The sequence below is a fragment of the Zonotrichia albicollis genome, chromosome 26 (assembly GCF_047830755.1).
Source record: "Zonotrichia albicollis isolate bZonAlb1 chromosome 26, bZonAlb1.hap1, whole genome shotgun sequence".
Classification (NCBI taxonomy): Eukaryota; Metazoa; Chordata; class Aves; order Passeriformes; family Passerellidae; genus Zonotrichia; species Zonotrichia albicollis.
The window spans coordinates 7,827,315-7,843,698 of NC_133844.1; the positions used below are offsets into that span (position 1 = coordinate 7,827,315).

Consider the following 16,384-nt stretch of genomic DNA (forward strand, 5'->3'; position numbering starts at 1 on the left):
GAGCCCTCAGAGCTTTCTCCTGTGGGCTGATCCCAGGGGATTGAGGCCGTGTTGGGATTTCTGGTGTCTGAGGCCGTGTTGGGATTTCTGGTGTCTGAGGCCGCGTTGGGATTTCTGGTGATTGAGGCCTGGTTGGGATTTCTGGTGACTGAGGCCGTGTTGGGATTTCTGGTGATTGAGGCCAGGCTGGGATTTCTGGTCATTGAGGCTGGGTTGGGATTTCTGGTGACTGAGGCCGCGTTGGGATTTCTGGTCATTGAGGCCGGGTTGGGATTTCTGGTGACTGAGGCCGGGTTGGGATTTCTGGTGATTGAGGCCAGGCTGGGATTTGTGGTGTCTGAGGCCTGGTTGGGATTTCTGGTGATTGAGGCCGGGTTGGGATTTCTGGTCATTGAGGCCGGGTTGGGATTTCTGGTGACTGAGGCCGGGTTGGGATTTCTGGTGACTGAGGCCAGGTTGGGATTTCTGGTCATTGAGGCCTGGTTGGGATTTCTGGTGTCTGAGGCCTGGTTGGGATATCTGGTGATTGAGGCTGGGTTGGGATTTCTGGTGTCTGAGGCCTGGTTGGGATATCTGGTGATTGAGGCTGGGTTGGGATTTCTGGTGTCTGAGGCCTGGTTGGGATTTCTGGTCATTGAGGCCGTGTTGGGATTTCTGGTGACTGAGGCCGCGTTGGGATTTCTGGTGATTGAGGCCTGGTTGGGATTTCTGGTGACTGAGGCCGCGTTGGGATTTCTGGTGACTGAGGCCGCGTTGGGATTTCTGGTGACTGAGGCCGCGTTGGGATTTCTGGTGATTGAGGCCTGGTTGGGATTTCTGGTGACTGAGGCGAGGTTGGGATTTCTGGTGATTGAGGCCTGGTTGGGACTTCTGGTGATTGAGGCCATGTTGGGATTTCTGGTCATTGAGGCCAGGCTGGGATTTCTGGTGTCTGAGGCCTGGTTGGGATTTCTGGTCATTGAGGCCTGGTTGGGATTTCTGGTGACTGAGGCCGCGTTGGGATTTCTGGTGACTGAGGCCGCGTTGGGATTTCTGGTAACTGAGGCCAGGTTGGGATTTCTGGTGATTGAGGCCGGGTTGAGATTTCTGGTGATTGAGGCTGGGTTGGGATTTCTGGTGATTGAAGCCGTGTTGGGATTTCTGGTAACTGAGGCCGCGTTGGGATTTCTGGTGATTGAGGCCGGACTGGGATTTCTGGTAACTGAGGCCGGGCTGGGATTTCTGGTCATTGAGGCCAGGTTGGGATTTCTGGTGATTTAAGCCACGTTGGGATTTCTGGTGACTGAGGCCGGGTTGGGATTTCTGGTCATTGAGGCCGCGTTGGGATTCCTGGTGACTGAGGCCTGGTTGGGATTTCTGGTGACTGAGGCCTGGTTGGGATTTCTGGTCATTGAGGCCGGGTGGGGATTTCTGGTGATGCTGCACCACCACGACGCTCATCTGCTGCTCTTTGCTCGCGTTCCTCATGCAGGTCCCTCACCACATGAAGACCTTACCCTACTACAGCTACGACCAGCCCGTGATCGGCTACTGCCAGGCCCACAAGCCCCTCCACGTCAACAAGGGCTACGAGACGGTGTCCAGGGACCCGGCGGAGCCCTCCACGCTGGACCTGGGCCGCGAGCACAGCTTCATCGCCACCATCGCGCGCTCCGCCGCCCCCGCCATCTACATCGAGAGAATACCCAACTAACGTTGGCCAACCGCCTCTTGGGGACAGCTCTGGGAGGGACCTTTGGTCCTGCAGGAGACCAGGCAAGGTTGTTCCAACGCCGCCGTTCCAGCGGGGAAACGCTCCCGAGGGCAAGGAGGTGGTGGCGCGGCGCGGAACTCGCGGCGCGGAGAAACTTCAGGATTTTTTCCCTTCGCTTTAAACTTTCAAACAAATTCCTCGGTGTAAATATTAAAGAGAGAGAGAGAGAGAGAGAGAGAGATTGTCGAGTTCTTATTAAAAAGAACGACAGCGACGGCGGCGACGACAAATAGATTTCACTCTAGCTACATAAAGGGATGGATTAAGAGTTTTGTTTGTATATTTGATTTTTCTACATTGCACGGTTCCAGGGAAGGAGAACCACAGGTAAAAAATAAATGGGGTGGGGAGGGCGAGGCTCTGGGGAGGGTCAGCCATGTTCCCTTATTAAGTGTTTATTACAAAGATCCGTTGACTATTTTTGTTCTTTTTAAACCAACAAAAGATAGCTCTATATTTTCTTTTTTTCCTTTCGGGGGTTGGGTTATTTTTTGGGGGGTTGTTTTTTAAGTGGTTGAGCATTAATATTTCAACCTTCAGACATGGGCATTAAAGCTTATGTTGAACCAAAAGGACCTTGGCAATTGATGCAGCAGAAACAAAGAAACTCGGGTGCATGTACATTTAAGACACAGGCTGTACACTACGGAGGGGGCTTTTGATTTTTTTTATCTTCATTGTGCTTCATTGTTGACACTCTAATTCCTTTTTGGGCTCTAAAACAAAAAAAGGGGGAAATACTGCAACGGAGTCACGACTCAGATTTCCAGGCCAGTGGTGCTTGTTAAACAAAATTCGTGGACGTTTGGGAACCAAAATGGAAGTGAAGTGCTTGAAATGGATCAGAAGGAGAATCTTTTAAAGAGCATTTAGTGCAACTCACTGGCTGACACAATTTCTAAAACACAGCAGAATGTGTAACGTTGCTTTTTTGGTTTGGGTTTTGGTTTTGTTTTTTTATTAATTATTATGATCAGTTAGTTTTTGTGTAGTTTTTATCAATAAAATGACAACAACAAACAAACAAACAGAAAAAAAAAGAAGTGGTGGAAAAAAAAAATAAACATATTATTTTGTGGTTGGGACACCACAGCCACGGTACTGTTTGAATGATTTCTGTGGGTGTGTGACACGGGGACAATGCTGGGTCCTGTTCCTCCCCTCTTGGAAGGAAATCAGGGAATTGTTCTGAAATTAAACAACCTGAGTCTGAAGAAGCTCAATTTATTTGGTTTGGCTAAAAAAAGAGGTGGTTTGGGGGCTGGGGGAGGGGAAGAGAGGGAAAACAACCCTTTTTTAACACTAAAAATTGGGGTTTTAATCAGAAGGGAGGTTTTTCATCTGCAAAATTGAGCTGGAGCTAAACCAGCTCAGGTTAGAACACGAGGGATGAGTTTTTATCTGGAGGGGGAATAACACGTCGACAAAGTTTAGGGCAGGATGAATTTGGTGATTATTTCAGGTATTTATTTGGGTGTGTTATGCAAAATCTTGGCCACAAGGCTCAATGAATTCCTGCAAGTGCTGAGTGCTGTCTCACAGGCACAATATTCCATTGTCTCCTGCGTTTCTCACCTGGAAAACTGATTTATTTTTCCCTGGAAGGCAGGGAAGGATGGGGATGGATGTGCTGGGCTAGGCAGGGAAACGTGGACACACAGAATGAACCCGAAGCACGGAAGGTAATGCATTTGGAATTAAGTGCTGGGCAGGAAATGAAAGGAAAATGGAGTGAAAATCCAGGTGAGGAGTTTCCAGATCAGATCTCCTGAGATCTGTCAGCCTTGGCAGAGCCATGGATGGAAGGGAAAAGCAATAAATTTAAAACACTGACCCATGCAGCTGGAAATGAAAGAACTCCCACCCATTCCTGTCAGCTCCAGGTCAGCAGGAGGATGCATTCCAAAAAATATCCAGAGTGGAACAAAAAATATCCAGAGTGGAACAACAAAAAATATCCAGAAAAAAAATTTTAAAAAATATCCAGAGTGGAACAAAAATTATCCAGAGTGGAACAACAAAAAATATCCAGAAAAAATATTAAAAAAAAATATCCAGAGTGGAACAACAAAAAATATCAAGAAAAAATATTTTAAAAAATATCCAGAGTGGAACAACAAAAAATATCTAGAAAAAATATTAAAAAAAAAAATCCAGAGTGGAACAACAAAAAATATCCAGAAAAAAATATAAAAAAAAATATCCAGAGTGGAACAACAAAAAATATCCAGAAAAAAATATTCCAAAAAATATCCGGAGTGGAACAACATTCCCGTGCTCCTGAAGGATGAGGATGGAAATATTTTTATTTTAAGGATCGTTAACGGCAATTTAATAATCCTGGTGTCATTTTTGAGAGGATCACTCTGCGTCTGCCAGGACTGAAAAAGGAAATGTCACCCAGAAATATTTCTTGTTTTGGTTTGTTTTGTTCCTTAGCCCCTCCACCTGCTGGGCATGTGGATATTGGAGAATATATTGTTTATTTTTTTAAATTTCATTAAACTTCCCCTTGTGCTCTGGGAAAAGCTACTGAAAGAGAAGGTAAAATTAAACAAACTCCCCCTTCTTTATTTCCTTATTTCAAAATAACCTAATTTTAGCACTGATTTGGAGGATGTTTAGAACTGACATTAGATTACAGATTTTCTTGGCAATTAGTGGGAATTGTGGGAACAAAATAAACTCCTGTGGGCACAATCTCTGGGTAAATTCATGGTTTTCTGCCTGAAATGTTGCTGGGTTTCCTCTGTTTTTACCCTGATGCCAGTCTGGATGAGAAGTCCAAAAGTTCTGTTTGTATCTTTCAAAATAAAGGAGGAAATGCCCCAAGAATGAGTTGATGGCATGAACTTAAACCTTCCTCAAGTGCTAAAGTTCTGCAAGAGCCAAAAATTTGGATTGCTTTGGATCAAAACAGAAGATACTGGGCTGAGCTCAAGTGATCAGACCAAAAGGTCTCTTTGCAAGGTGATGTGGGGCTCCACAATTTACAAAAATCAGAATTTTTATTCTCCTGCCTGCAATTAAAGCCAAATAAATTTCTATAAAATTTATATAAAATTTCTATAAAATTTATATAAAATTTACATAAAATTTATGTAAATTTTGCTCTCCATTCATAACACCAGAAGCCATGATTAATGTGTTGACCCCCAGCCTTTTGTTATGAGTTTTATATCTGTTGTGCTCTTTTTGAAGTCTCAGTTCCTGCGTTCACAGGTGATTCTGTTGCACCTTCAGCCTCAGACTGGGACTCTCTTTAGTCCAGGCCTTTCTGCTCCTCTTCACACAGTTCTGCTGAGGGAAGTTCCTGCTCTGCAAGGGAGAGTGGAGAAACTCCACAGATTTCCAGGTAAGACCCAAAAATTAAAAATTTAAACATTGATGGTGTTCCCAGGGATTCCTCTCCCAGAAAAGGAGCATTAATGAAGGGACCTCGTTAGTGAATGGTGGCTTTGGTGGCATCTTGGAGCTGCTGAGCTTCCCACCAAAGCTATGAATTTCATGCTCTGCAAGACCCAAAAATTAAAAATTTAAATGTTGATGGTGTTCCCAGGGATTCCTCTCCCAGAAAAGGAGCATTAATGAAGGGACCTCGTTAGTGAATGGTGGCTTTGGTGGCATCTTGGAGCTGCTGAGCTTCCCACCAAATCTATGAACTTCGTGCTCTGCAAAAAACCCAACAACTGATGGGTCTAAATAACAGATTCTCCAAGATTTTGGTAAAAATCAGATGCTGCTTTTCTCCTCGGTTCATATTCACCTTTCAGATGTCCGTGAGGAGGTGAAATTCCCCCATCCTGGGAATGCTGGGGTGGGATCTGCATCCCACAGCCCATCCCAGCACTTCTCCTGCTCCCAGTTATTCCCAAGGCTGGCAATATTTTGCTGTGAGATTTTAAAAAAAATCTTTTTGGAACGAGCTGCCCTTTTCAGTAATGAATTGAGAGTGTTCCCAAGATTGATAAACACAATTTCATCCTGACTCCCCACTGGAAAAAGTCCCTGAAGGAATTTGGCACCATGGCCATGGCAAATCTAGTGCTTTTATAGATATTTTCAAGCTCCATGAAGATTTAAGGCTCTAATGCAGTGTGTATTGAAAGTTATTAATTTTTAGGTGGTTTTGGCTCCTTTAAATGTCACTTGTCACTTTTTTAAAGCTGTAGAAAGGAAGGGGGGGGGGTTGGTGGGGCTGTGAGTCCATCAAGCTGGAACCTTGCCTTAAATTAAGACAAATAAATTACCTGTCTGATATTAATGCCTTCCTCATAAGGGTGAGAGCAATAAAGAAGGCTCAGACTGACTTGGAGTTTGGGTTTGTTGGAGGGCAGGAATGAAAAACCTTCCTTGATCCCCAGAAAATGGAGGAAAGGAAATTTCAGGGAGACACCACCCATTCCGAAGAGCAGGAGCAGCAAATGTTGAGATCCTGCTCATCACTGAGAAGATGAGGTTTGATTATCTTGATTTTTAAAAGTGTCATTATCAGGGTGATAAAGATAAGAATAAATTAAAAATAAGAATAAATCTGCCTCTTTTGGGTAAAAACTGTGGCTGCCCCATCCCTGGAAGTGTCCAAGGCCAGGTTGGGTGAGGTTTGGAGCAACGTGGGACAGTGGCAGGTGTCCCTACAAGGTGTTGGAAATGGATTTTTCAGGTCCTTTTCAACCCAAACCATTCCATGATTGTCTGAATAAAAACCATTCCATGATTGTCTGATAAAAACTCCACAGCCTGACCCCATTGTGTAAAGGAGTTAAGCATAAAAAAATATAGGTTGGATATTAGGCAGTTGGTGAGATCCTTTCCTATAGGATATTCAGAAAAACCTAATTGGGATATTAGGGAAAAATATAGATTGAATATTAGGAAAAGGTTTGTTACAGAAAGGGGGATAAAGTTCTGGAATGTTCTGCCCAGGTAGGTGATGGAGTCCCCATCCCTGGGTGTGTTTAACAAAGCCTGGATGTGGCACTGGGTTTAGTTGAGGTGCTGGGGCTGGGTTGGACTCGATGACCTTGAAGGTCTCTTCCAGTCTGGTGATTCTGTGAATTCTGTGAATTATCTGACTCTATGAATTCTGTGAATTCAGTGCCAAAAATGGGATTCATTTACATGCCAAAAAAAGCCTTTTTCTCCCCCCTTTTTTCCCCTTGGGTGCCATGGTTGAGTTGAGGTGTTGGGGCTTGGGTTGGACTCCATGATCTTGAAGGTGCCTTCCAACCCAGTCATTCTGTAAATTCTGTGAATTATCTGACTCTATGAATTCTGTGAGTTCAGTGCCAAAAATGGGATTCATTTACATGCTAAAAAAAAAGCCTTTTTCCTTTTTTCCCCCTCGGGGGCCATGGTTTAGTTGGGGCTGGGTTGGACTCGATGATCTTGAAGGCCTCTTCCACCCCAGCAATTCTGTGAATTCTATGAATTCTGTGAATTCTGTGAATTCAGTGCCAAAAACAGGATTCATTTACATGCCAAAAAACCCCTTTTTCTTTTTTTTCCCTCATTTTTCCCCCTGGGTGCCATGGTTTAGTTGGGACATGGGCTGGACTCCATGATCTTGAAGGTCACATCCAGCCTGGCGATTCTGTGATTAAACCCAGCTCTTTGCAAGCTCGCTCTCAGCTTTTGGTGTGAGTAAAACAAAAATCAGTGACAAAGTCAAACCAGGCCTCTGTCCTCGCCTCCCCCTCCCCTGCTACCCCCCAGTGATATTTTGTGTACTAAAAAGGCAGAGGAAAATCAAGTTGATAAGGCACAAACTGCAGCAGCTCGTGACTCTCAATCAGCTCCTCGGGCTCCCCAGTGCTCTGGAGGGCTCTCGTTGCTAAAAGGGTGTGCTCAGAACAGCAGGATCCAAGGATCTTGAGAGCCTGATGAGGGAGGGAAAAGAAAGCATTTTCCTCCCAAATCCTCCTGGGAATTTAGGGTTGAAAGAGAGGGCAGGTTGGAAAATACGGTGATGTCAGGGTCCCGCTGGGATGGAAAATGTGGTCACAATAATTTAGAGCAAAACACATCATAAAACCTTGTCATAAAATCCTAGAAAGGGCCTGGGTTAGAAAATCCCTTTTAAATTCCTCGTGTTGGACAAAGGGAGCAGCACTCCAATAAACTGTTGATGATATTCAAGTTGTAATTTATAAACAGTCTCCTCAAACATTGTGGTATTTGCAATGTATTTATATCATATTATGTAAGATAAATGGCTGGCAAACATTCATAAAGTATTTATTGGACATGCCACTGTTTGTTCAATGATTTATAAATCAATGCTGGGAAAGGGGAAGTGGTGGCAGAGTTTCAGATAAATTCGTTGCAAAATATTTGCTGTGCATCAATAATTCTGATATTAATTAGTTTAGGCCTTATCTGCAAGTGCCTTGGGAATGATTTACAGTTCACTTTCTCTCCAGCCCCAGGCTCAAGGGGCTTGGGCTGGAATTCCTGCTCAGGTTGGGGCCAGGCCTGGGTGTTCACAGTCCTGGTTCTGTCCAGAGCTGGATCTGTTCCTGGTTTGTGCTTGTCTTGGTTTGAAAATCCAGGTGTCTGCTGAGGAAGGCAGGAGCCTCCCTGGAAATGGAAAATGCAAACCCCCTCCCTCTGAATTATTATCATTTTGAAATTAAGGGGCTCTCAGGCAAAGATATGGGAGTAGGAATAACAGCTGGAAAATTAAAAATACAGATGCAAGAGTACAAAAAAAGAAAATAAACCACTGAGAGAGCCAGAAGAGGGGCTGGCACGCTGTGTGCCAGGGTGGTGGCACAGCCCCATGCCATGGGGGCTCAGCCCTCCTGCAGTGCCAGCTGTGGCTCTGCTGGAGCAGGGATCCTGCACAAGGGGGGAGTTTTCCTCTGCAGCTCCAGGGCTGCTGGAGATGGGCCTGGAATTCCTCTGGGAATGCAGGGGAGAAGAAAAGAAAGCCACTCCTCTGGGAATGCAGCGGGCAAAGGCTGCTGGGGTGTCCCAAACCTCAGATTGTATCCAGGCAGGAATTTTCGAAACCTCAGATTGTATCCAGGTAGGAATGTTTGAAACCTCAGATTGTATCCAGGCAGGAATGTTTGAAACCTCAGATTGTATCCAAGTAGGAATGTTTGAAACCTCAGATTGTATCCACGTAGGAATGTTTGAAACCTCAGATTGTATCCAGGTAGGAATGTTCGAAATCTCAGATTGTATCCAGGTAGGAATGTTCGAAACCTCAGATTGTATCCAAGTAGGAATGTTTGAAATCTCAGATTGTATCCGGGTAGGAATGTTTGGCTCCTCCCCCTGGGCGGAGCATCTCCCCATGGGATGATGGGATTTGATCAGCCATGCAGGGATATGCAGTGGCCCATTAACAGAAGATAATTAATAATTAATGGCCCATTAACAGCAGAGATCTGGAGTGAGGATTGGGTAAGGACAAGATAAATAAAACTGCCCAAAGAACAGAAATCTGCCCCAGCTCTGACAGGTGGGAATTGAATACAAACCCCAGCCTAAACCAAGCAATTTCCCAGTTTATTGCCCCAAATTCCCTGTTTGTGCTCCCCGCTGGTGAATCCAGCTGCAGATGGACTGGGGAAAGGCCAGCAATGGGAAGGAGCAGCTGCTTTAGGGGAAGGTAGAAAACAGCAGCTCCAAAAACTGCCAGAATTAGTTAAATCTCCATCTTCAGCCTTAACACCCACAACCACCTTCCTGGGATTTTGGGGCAGAAATGTGAAGTTTTGGTGTTTTGCTGCCCTTTTGTGCCTGATCCCAGCGTGGAAAATGGAGCTGACATAAACTGGGAGTATCCAAATGATTTGTAAGTATCTGGGCTAATGAATGAGCTCGAGCTCTGTCAATATTTGCAGCCAGGGCTGTGGAATTAGTGTGGGTAATGCATGCAGGAGATGTAATTTTCAATTTACTTATCAATGTAAACATTCATTTAAAGCCGAAGGTGAGCCTGGTTTACAGAACTCAGCTTGCTGGGAAAGCAGGGAAATTTATAATTTACATTTTTCAAGGGAGGGCTGCTCACAGGTACGCAAATCAGGAATATTTTGGTGTTGTTTTGCTGTGCAAAAATTCAGTTCTTTCCTAAAAACCAAACCAGATTCTTGCATTCCACTGAAGATGACTTGATGTGTTATTCCAAGTATATTTTTTCAAGTATATTGTGTGGGATTTTTTTTCCCTGAGAACAAGAAGCCTTTCCCCAAAACAAATCTTTTTGTCTCTCTCTCTCTGGTTTTCCCTGTTATTGTTGATAATAATCTCATCCATAATGGATGTGGGACTGAAAAATTCCAGGGAGTTCGCATTTACCAGCGTTGCCAAGGGAAGGAATTCTCTCCCGAAGATCCAGCTTTAATATAAAAGAAGAATTGCTGATATTACCATGTTCAGATCCAAAAAACTGATAATGGAGCCCTGCTGATGTTCAATATCAGCTGGATTCCATGAGCCTTGTGCTGGGATCAGTTTTGAAGGTTGGATTTATGTGATGAGGAGCTGGAATAATTACATCCCTAAAAAAATCAAAACAAAAAACCATTTTGTTCTGTTGCTGAGGAACTGGAATAATTAAATCCATAAAAAAATCTACTGCCCTGGAACTGCATGTCAGGAAATACCTCTCTGACAGATTTCTCTTCAATTGTAATCAAATTGAAGGAATTTGGTATTTTTGGGATATGATTGAAATGTAACTGAATGTGGCAGAGGTTTATCCCAGAGTTTCTGCTGCAGCAGAGCACAAAGGTTTGTTCACAGCTGCTTAAATCAACAATTTCACTTTATATCTCAGTTAACATCCTCCCAGGGAAAGGAAACAATTGATCCCATCCAAACTTGGTTTTGTTTGACATCAGTTTTTTGAAGTGTTTCAGGTCAGGCCTAGCAGGAGGAGGTGAATTATCTCCTTGGTGCTTGCTGAGCTCCCCATGGCTGTTTTTTAATGGAAATAACTGGAATTCTGGAGTTCTGCTGCATCTCAGCCCTGATGGAATTTTACTCCAGGCCATTGCACCAAAATCTTCTGGAATTTTTTCCCCCAAAATTTTCTGGAAGTTTCTCCCCCAAAATCTTCTGGAAGTTTCTCCCCCCAGCCTCTCTGGGCGAGTGGAATTGACAAAACAAAAATCAATCTTAACAGAAAGATTTTCTTAATTAACTCAACGGAATAATAAAACACCATTTCAATCAAAATCACAACATGATAAATTTACTGGAGAAACTAAAAAGGGTATAAAGAGAATATTATAGTTTTTGGAGATTTGGTTTTTCTTTCAACAACTTGTGGCTTCATCAAAAACAAAGCAATCTTTTGTCAATATTAGCCTAAAACTGTCCTTTTCCAATCCATATTTAATGATTTTGTTCTGGTTTTTTTTTTAATTTTGGAATTTTTGAATGCTGGAATTTTTGGAATTTTGGAGTTTTTTTGGAATTTTTTTTGTTCTATTTTTTGGAATCGACGGAGTTGGAGCAGCAGCAGGAACGGGGTGAAGGCTCTGCCACTTGTGAGGGAAGTATGGATAAAAAACCCCACAGAGACAGAGGAAGGAAAGAAATCACCTTAATTTTGAGAGTTTGGCATTAAATAACTTTAATTTTGGGAGTTTGGCATAAAGTGGGTGAGGAGAGCGGAGAATCAGGGGACAAAGCCCATGCAGGGACCAGGAGGGAAATAACTTTAATTTTGAGAGTTTGACATTAAATAACTTTAATTTTGAGAGTTTGGCATTAAGTGGGTGAGGAGAGCAGGAGAATTGGGGGACAAAGCCCATGCAGGGACCAGGAGGGAAATCACCTTAATTTTGAGAATTTGGCATTAAATAACTTTAATTTTGAGAGTTTGGCATTAAGTGGGTGAGAAGGAGAGCAGGCCCCTCATGCTGGTGACAGCAGGAGAGCCTGGGGACAAAGCCCATGCGGGGACCAGGAGGGAAATAATCTTAATTTTGAGAGTTTGGCATTGAGTGCGTGAGGAGCAGAGCAGGAGAATTGGGGGACAAAGCCCATGCAGGGACCAGGAGGGAAATAATCTTAATTTTGAGAGTTTGGCATTAAATAACTTTAATTTTGAGAGTTTGGCATTAAGTGGGTGAGAAGGAGAGCAGGCCCCTCGTGCTGGTGACAGCAGGAGACCCTGGGGACAAAGCCCATGCAAGGACCAGGAGAGAAATAATCTTAATTTTGAGAGTTTGGCATTGAGTGGGTGAAAAGGAGAACGGGAGAATCAGGGGACAAAGCCCACGCAGGGACCAGGAGGGAAATAACTTTAATTTTGAGAGTTTGGCATTAATAACTTTAATTTTGAGAGTTTGGCATTAAGTGGGTGAGGAGGAGAGCAGGCCCCTCATGCCGGTGACAGCAGGAGACCCTGGGGACAAAGCCCATGGAGGGACCAGGAGAGAAATAATCTTAATTTTGAGATTTTTGGCATTAAAAGGGAGAGCAGGCCCCTCGTGCTGGTGACAGCAGGAGAGCCTGGGGACAAAGCCCATGCAGGGACCAGGAGAGAAATAATCTTAATTTTGAGAGTTTGGCATTGAGTGCGTGAGGAGCAGAGCAGGAGAATTGGGGGACAAAGCCCATGCAGGGACCAGGAGGAAAATCACCTTAATTTTGAGAATTTGGCATTAAATAACTTTAATTTTGGGAGTTTGGCATAAAGTGGGTGAGGAGAGCAGGAGAATCAGGGGACAAAGCCCATGCAGGGACCAGGAGGGAAATAACTTTAATTTTGAGAGTTTGGCATTAAGCGGGTGAGAAGGAGAGCAGGCCCCTCGTGCTGGTGACAGCAGGAGACCCTGGGGACAAAGCCCATGCGGGGACCAGGAGAGAAATAATCTTAATTTTGAGATTTTGGCATTAAAAGGGAGAGCAGGCCCCTCGTGCTGGTGACAGCAGGAGAGCCTGGGGACAGAGCCCATGCGGGGACCAGGAGAGAAATAATCTTAATTTTGAGAGTTTGGCATTGAGTGCGTGAGGAGCAGAGCAGGAGAATTGGGGGACAAAGCCCATGCAGGGACCAGGAGGGAAATAACTTTAATTTTGAGAGTTTGGCATTAAGTGGGTGAGAAGGAGAGCAGGCCCCTCGTGCTGGTGACAGCAGGAGACCCTGGGGGCAAAGCCCATGCGGGGACCACGAGGGAAATAATCTTAATTTTGAGATTTTGGCATTAAAAGGGAGAGCAGGCCCCTCGTGCTGGTGACAGCAGGAGAGCCTGGGGACAGAGCCCATGCGGGGACCAGGAGAGAAATAATCTTAATTTTGAGATTTTTGGCATTAAAAGGGAGAGCAGGCCCCTCGTGCTGGTGACAGCAGGAGAGCCTGGGGACAGAGCCCATGCGGGGACCAGCTGTGCACAGGAGGAGGAAAAGAGGCGTCCCTGGAACATCTGTGCAGCACAGAAACCACAGGGGGAAGGAGCTGCCAAGGAAATCCAGGCTCAGGGACAAACAACTGCTCCAGTCTGAGCATTTCCCAGCAGCGAGGCAGCAGGGAAGGGGGTGAGCGCCAGGTGGGAGAAACTTCTGGCATGTGAAAAACTCCAGCCAGAATTTCTGACTTAAAATCAATCCTGGTTTTAGAATTTTAGAAGTTTAATAGTAAGAAAATGGATGTTAAAATAGCAATGTAATTGGAGTGATAAAAATGTGGACAATTAGGATTTAGGACAATTTAGGATTTGGGGAAAATTTGGGTAACTAGGATTAAGACAGTACGAGACAATAAAAACAAAGAGTTAGGGACATTCCAAGTACCTCTTTCTGGGCAAAATAAGCCCAAAAATGGACCCATGTTAACAGAGGATTAACCCTTAAAAACAACAGCCTGTTGCATATTCATACACCTCATACATGGTGCATAAATCCCATTCAAACACAGGATTCTGTCTGGGCAGCGTCAGCTTCTGCCTCTGAATCTTTTTAGGATCTATGGGGCAGAGGGAATCTGTGGGTCAGGATTTCAGGATCTGTGGGGCACAGGGAATCTATGGAGCAGGATTTCAGCATCTATGGGGCAGAGGGAATCTGTGGGGCAGGATTTCAGCATCTGTGGGGCAGAAGGAATCTGTGGGGCAGGATTTCAGGATCTGTGGGGCAGAAGGAATCTATGGGGCAGGATTTCAGGATCTATGGGGCAGAGGGAATTTGTGGGGCAGGATTTCAGGATCTGTGGGGCAGAAGGAATCTCTGGGGCAGGATTTCAGGATCTATGGGGCAGAGGGAATCTCTGGGGCAGGATTTCAGGATCTGTGGGGCAGAGGGAATCTGTGGGGCAGGATTTCAGGATCTGTGGGGCAGAAGGAATCTCTGGGGCAGGATTTCAGGATCTGTGGGGCAGAGGGAATTTGTGGGGCAGGATTTCAGGATCTATGGGGCAGAAGGAATTTGTGGGGCAGGATTTCAGGATCTATGGGGCACAGGGAATCTGTGGGGCAGGATTTCAGGATCTATTGGGCAGAGGGAATCTATGGGGCAGGATTTCAGGATCTATGGGGCACAGGAGATCTATAGGGCAGGATCTATGGGGCAGGATTTCAGGATCTATGGGGCAGAGGGAATCTATGGAGCAGGATTTCAGGATCTATGGGGCAGAAGGAATCTCTGGGGCAGGATTTCAGGATCTATTGGGCAGAGGGAATCTATGGGGCAGGATTTCAGGATCTATGGGGCAGAAGGAATCTCTGGGGCAGGATTTCAGGATCTATGGGGCAGAAGGAATTTGTGGGGCAGGATTTCAGGATCTATGGGGCAGAAGGAATCTCTGGGGCAGGATTTCAGGATCTATGGGGCAGAAGGAATTTGTGGGGCAGGATTTCAGGATCTACGGGGCAGAGGGAATTTGTGGGGCAGGATTTCAGCATCTGTGGGGCAAACAGGATCATAATCTTTGCTTTGCTGCCTTTGTCCCCCCTTGTCCTCTATTAAACTCTTTAAGTTCTCACAGCAGAGTGAACGTGTTTTTCACAGGAGGCTGCACGTGCCTCTCCCACATCCGAATCCCCCCGCGCTCCCTGCTCCACACAAGGCCACCAACACCTCCCAGTGTTTGTTTATTTATTCTGGCATTTCCACAGCCCCTGCAGGCTCCGCACCACGGGATGGGCCAGCCAGGGCTGTTGTTTTCCTTCCTAGGCACGTTCAGCATTTCCATGGCCAGCATGGGTTTCATCCTTTAATTTTAACAGAGAGGCAGGAGTGGAAAATGATTTTTGTCACCTGTGGTTGTGTTGTCAGAGGTCTCAGGACAGGCAAGAAAAAAGAATTTTGACTCCATGTTTCAGAAGGCTGAATTATTTTATGATATACATTACGATATAATATATTATTATATATATTATTTTATTATATATATATATATTGTTTATATATATATTATATTAAAAGAAAATTATATATTAAAACGATACTAAAAGAATAGAAGAAAGGATTTCATCAGAAGGTTTGAAAGAAATAGAAAGGAATGATAATAAAATCTTGTGACTCTCAGAGAGTCTGACACAGCTGGACTGTGATTGGCCATTAATTAGAAACAACTAACACAGACCAATCACAGATGCACCTGTTGCATTCCATGGCTGCAGATAATTATTGTAATTATTAAATTTCATTTCTGGGGCGCCTCAGCTTCTCAGGAGAAAAAAATCCTAACAAAAGGATTTTTCATAAAATATGTCTGTGACAGCCACCCTCCAATTCTCACCTGTGCAGGTGCAACGTGTGGGGTGGACAAATCCAGAGCAGATTCCATGGAAAAACCCTGGGGATGGAGAAGGGGAGGGGAGGGGAGGGGAGGGGAGGGGAGGGGAGGGGAGGGGAGGGGAGGGGAGGGGAGGGGAGGGGAGGGAAGGGAAGGGAAGGGAAGGGAAGGGAAGGGAAGGGAAGGGAAGGGAAGGGAAGGGAAGGGAAGGGAAGGGAAGGGAAGGGAAGGGAAGGGAAGGGAAGGGAAGGGAAGGGAAGGGAAGGGAAGGGAAGGGAAGGGAAGGGAAGGGAAGGGAAGGGAAGGGAAGGGAAGGGAAGCTGTGCCTGTCAGATCACTGTTGGGTGTTTGATTCCTCCTGGGTGCTCACCGTGATTTCCTCCATTTGCTGCGCTGGATGAGTCAGGAATGCAGAGCCCTGAGCTCTGCAGTGCCCGGGCTCTGCCCTGCATCAGCTGCTCCCTCCCCACCAACTCTGAATTCACATTGTCACGAAAATTAATCCCCAAACGCCAGAGGTTTATGTCCAAAAAGGAGACAGAGGAGTCCTTTGACTTTATTCCAATACAGGCAGAGGCCATGGGTCATCCCCTGGGGTCTCTCCAATTTTTGGAGGATGCAGCCTCCCTTTTATCCCAATTTCCAGCCACATTTCCCTTCTCTCTTTCCCCATTTCTGAGGTACTTGAGAGGTTCAGACTTCCCAATACACCTGATACCAAAGATTCTCCTCTAATGTACACCCTGCCTTTTCATTTTTAATTCTTACAGAATTTTGTGGGTTTTCCCCATTTCTGAGGTACTTGAGAGATTCAGACCTCCCAATGTACCTGATACTGAAGATTTCCCTCTACTGTAAAACCCTCCTTTTAATTTTTAATTCTGTTAGGAAAATTAATCCCCAAACACCAGAGGTTTGTGTCCAAAGAG

At 45.0% G+C, this 16,384-nt stretch overlaps 1 protein-coding gene across 2 annotated transcripts in view; it reads left to right on the forward strand.

The window, feature by feature from the left end:
- The window catches only part of LRRTM4 (leucine rich repeat transmembrane neuronal 4), a 142,688-nt gene extending 139,834 nt beyond the window's left edge, over nucleotides 1-2,854 (forward strand). Inside the window, exon 3 of one of the 2 annotated variants that reach the window (XM_074558889.1) lies at nucleotides 1,472-1,609. Coding sequence is in view for 1 of the 2 variants with exons in the window: in XM_074558888.1 (XP_074414989.1) it covers nucleotides 1,472-1,693 (222 nt within the window). In the remaining variant the exon portion in view is untranslated. Of the gene's footprint in view, nucleotides 1-1,471 lie in introns of both variants that reach the window. The other variant, XM_074558888.1, reaches the window with a different exon arrangement.
- The last annotated feature ends 13,530 nt before the right edge of the window (nucleotides 2,855-16,384 follow it).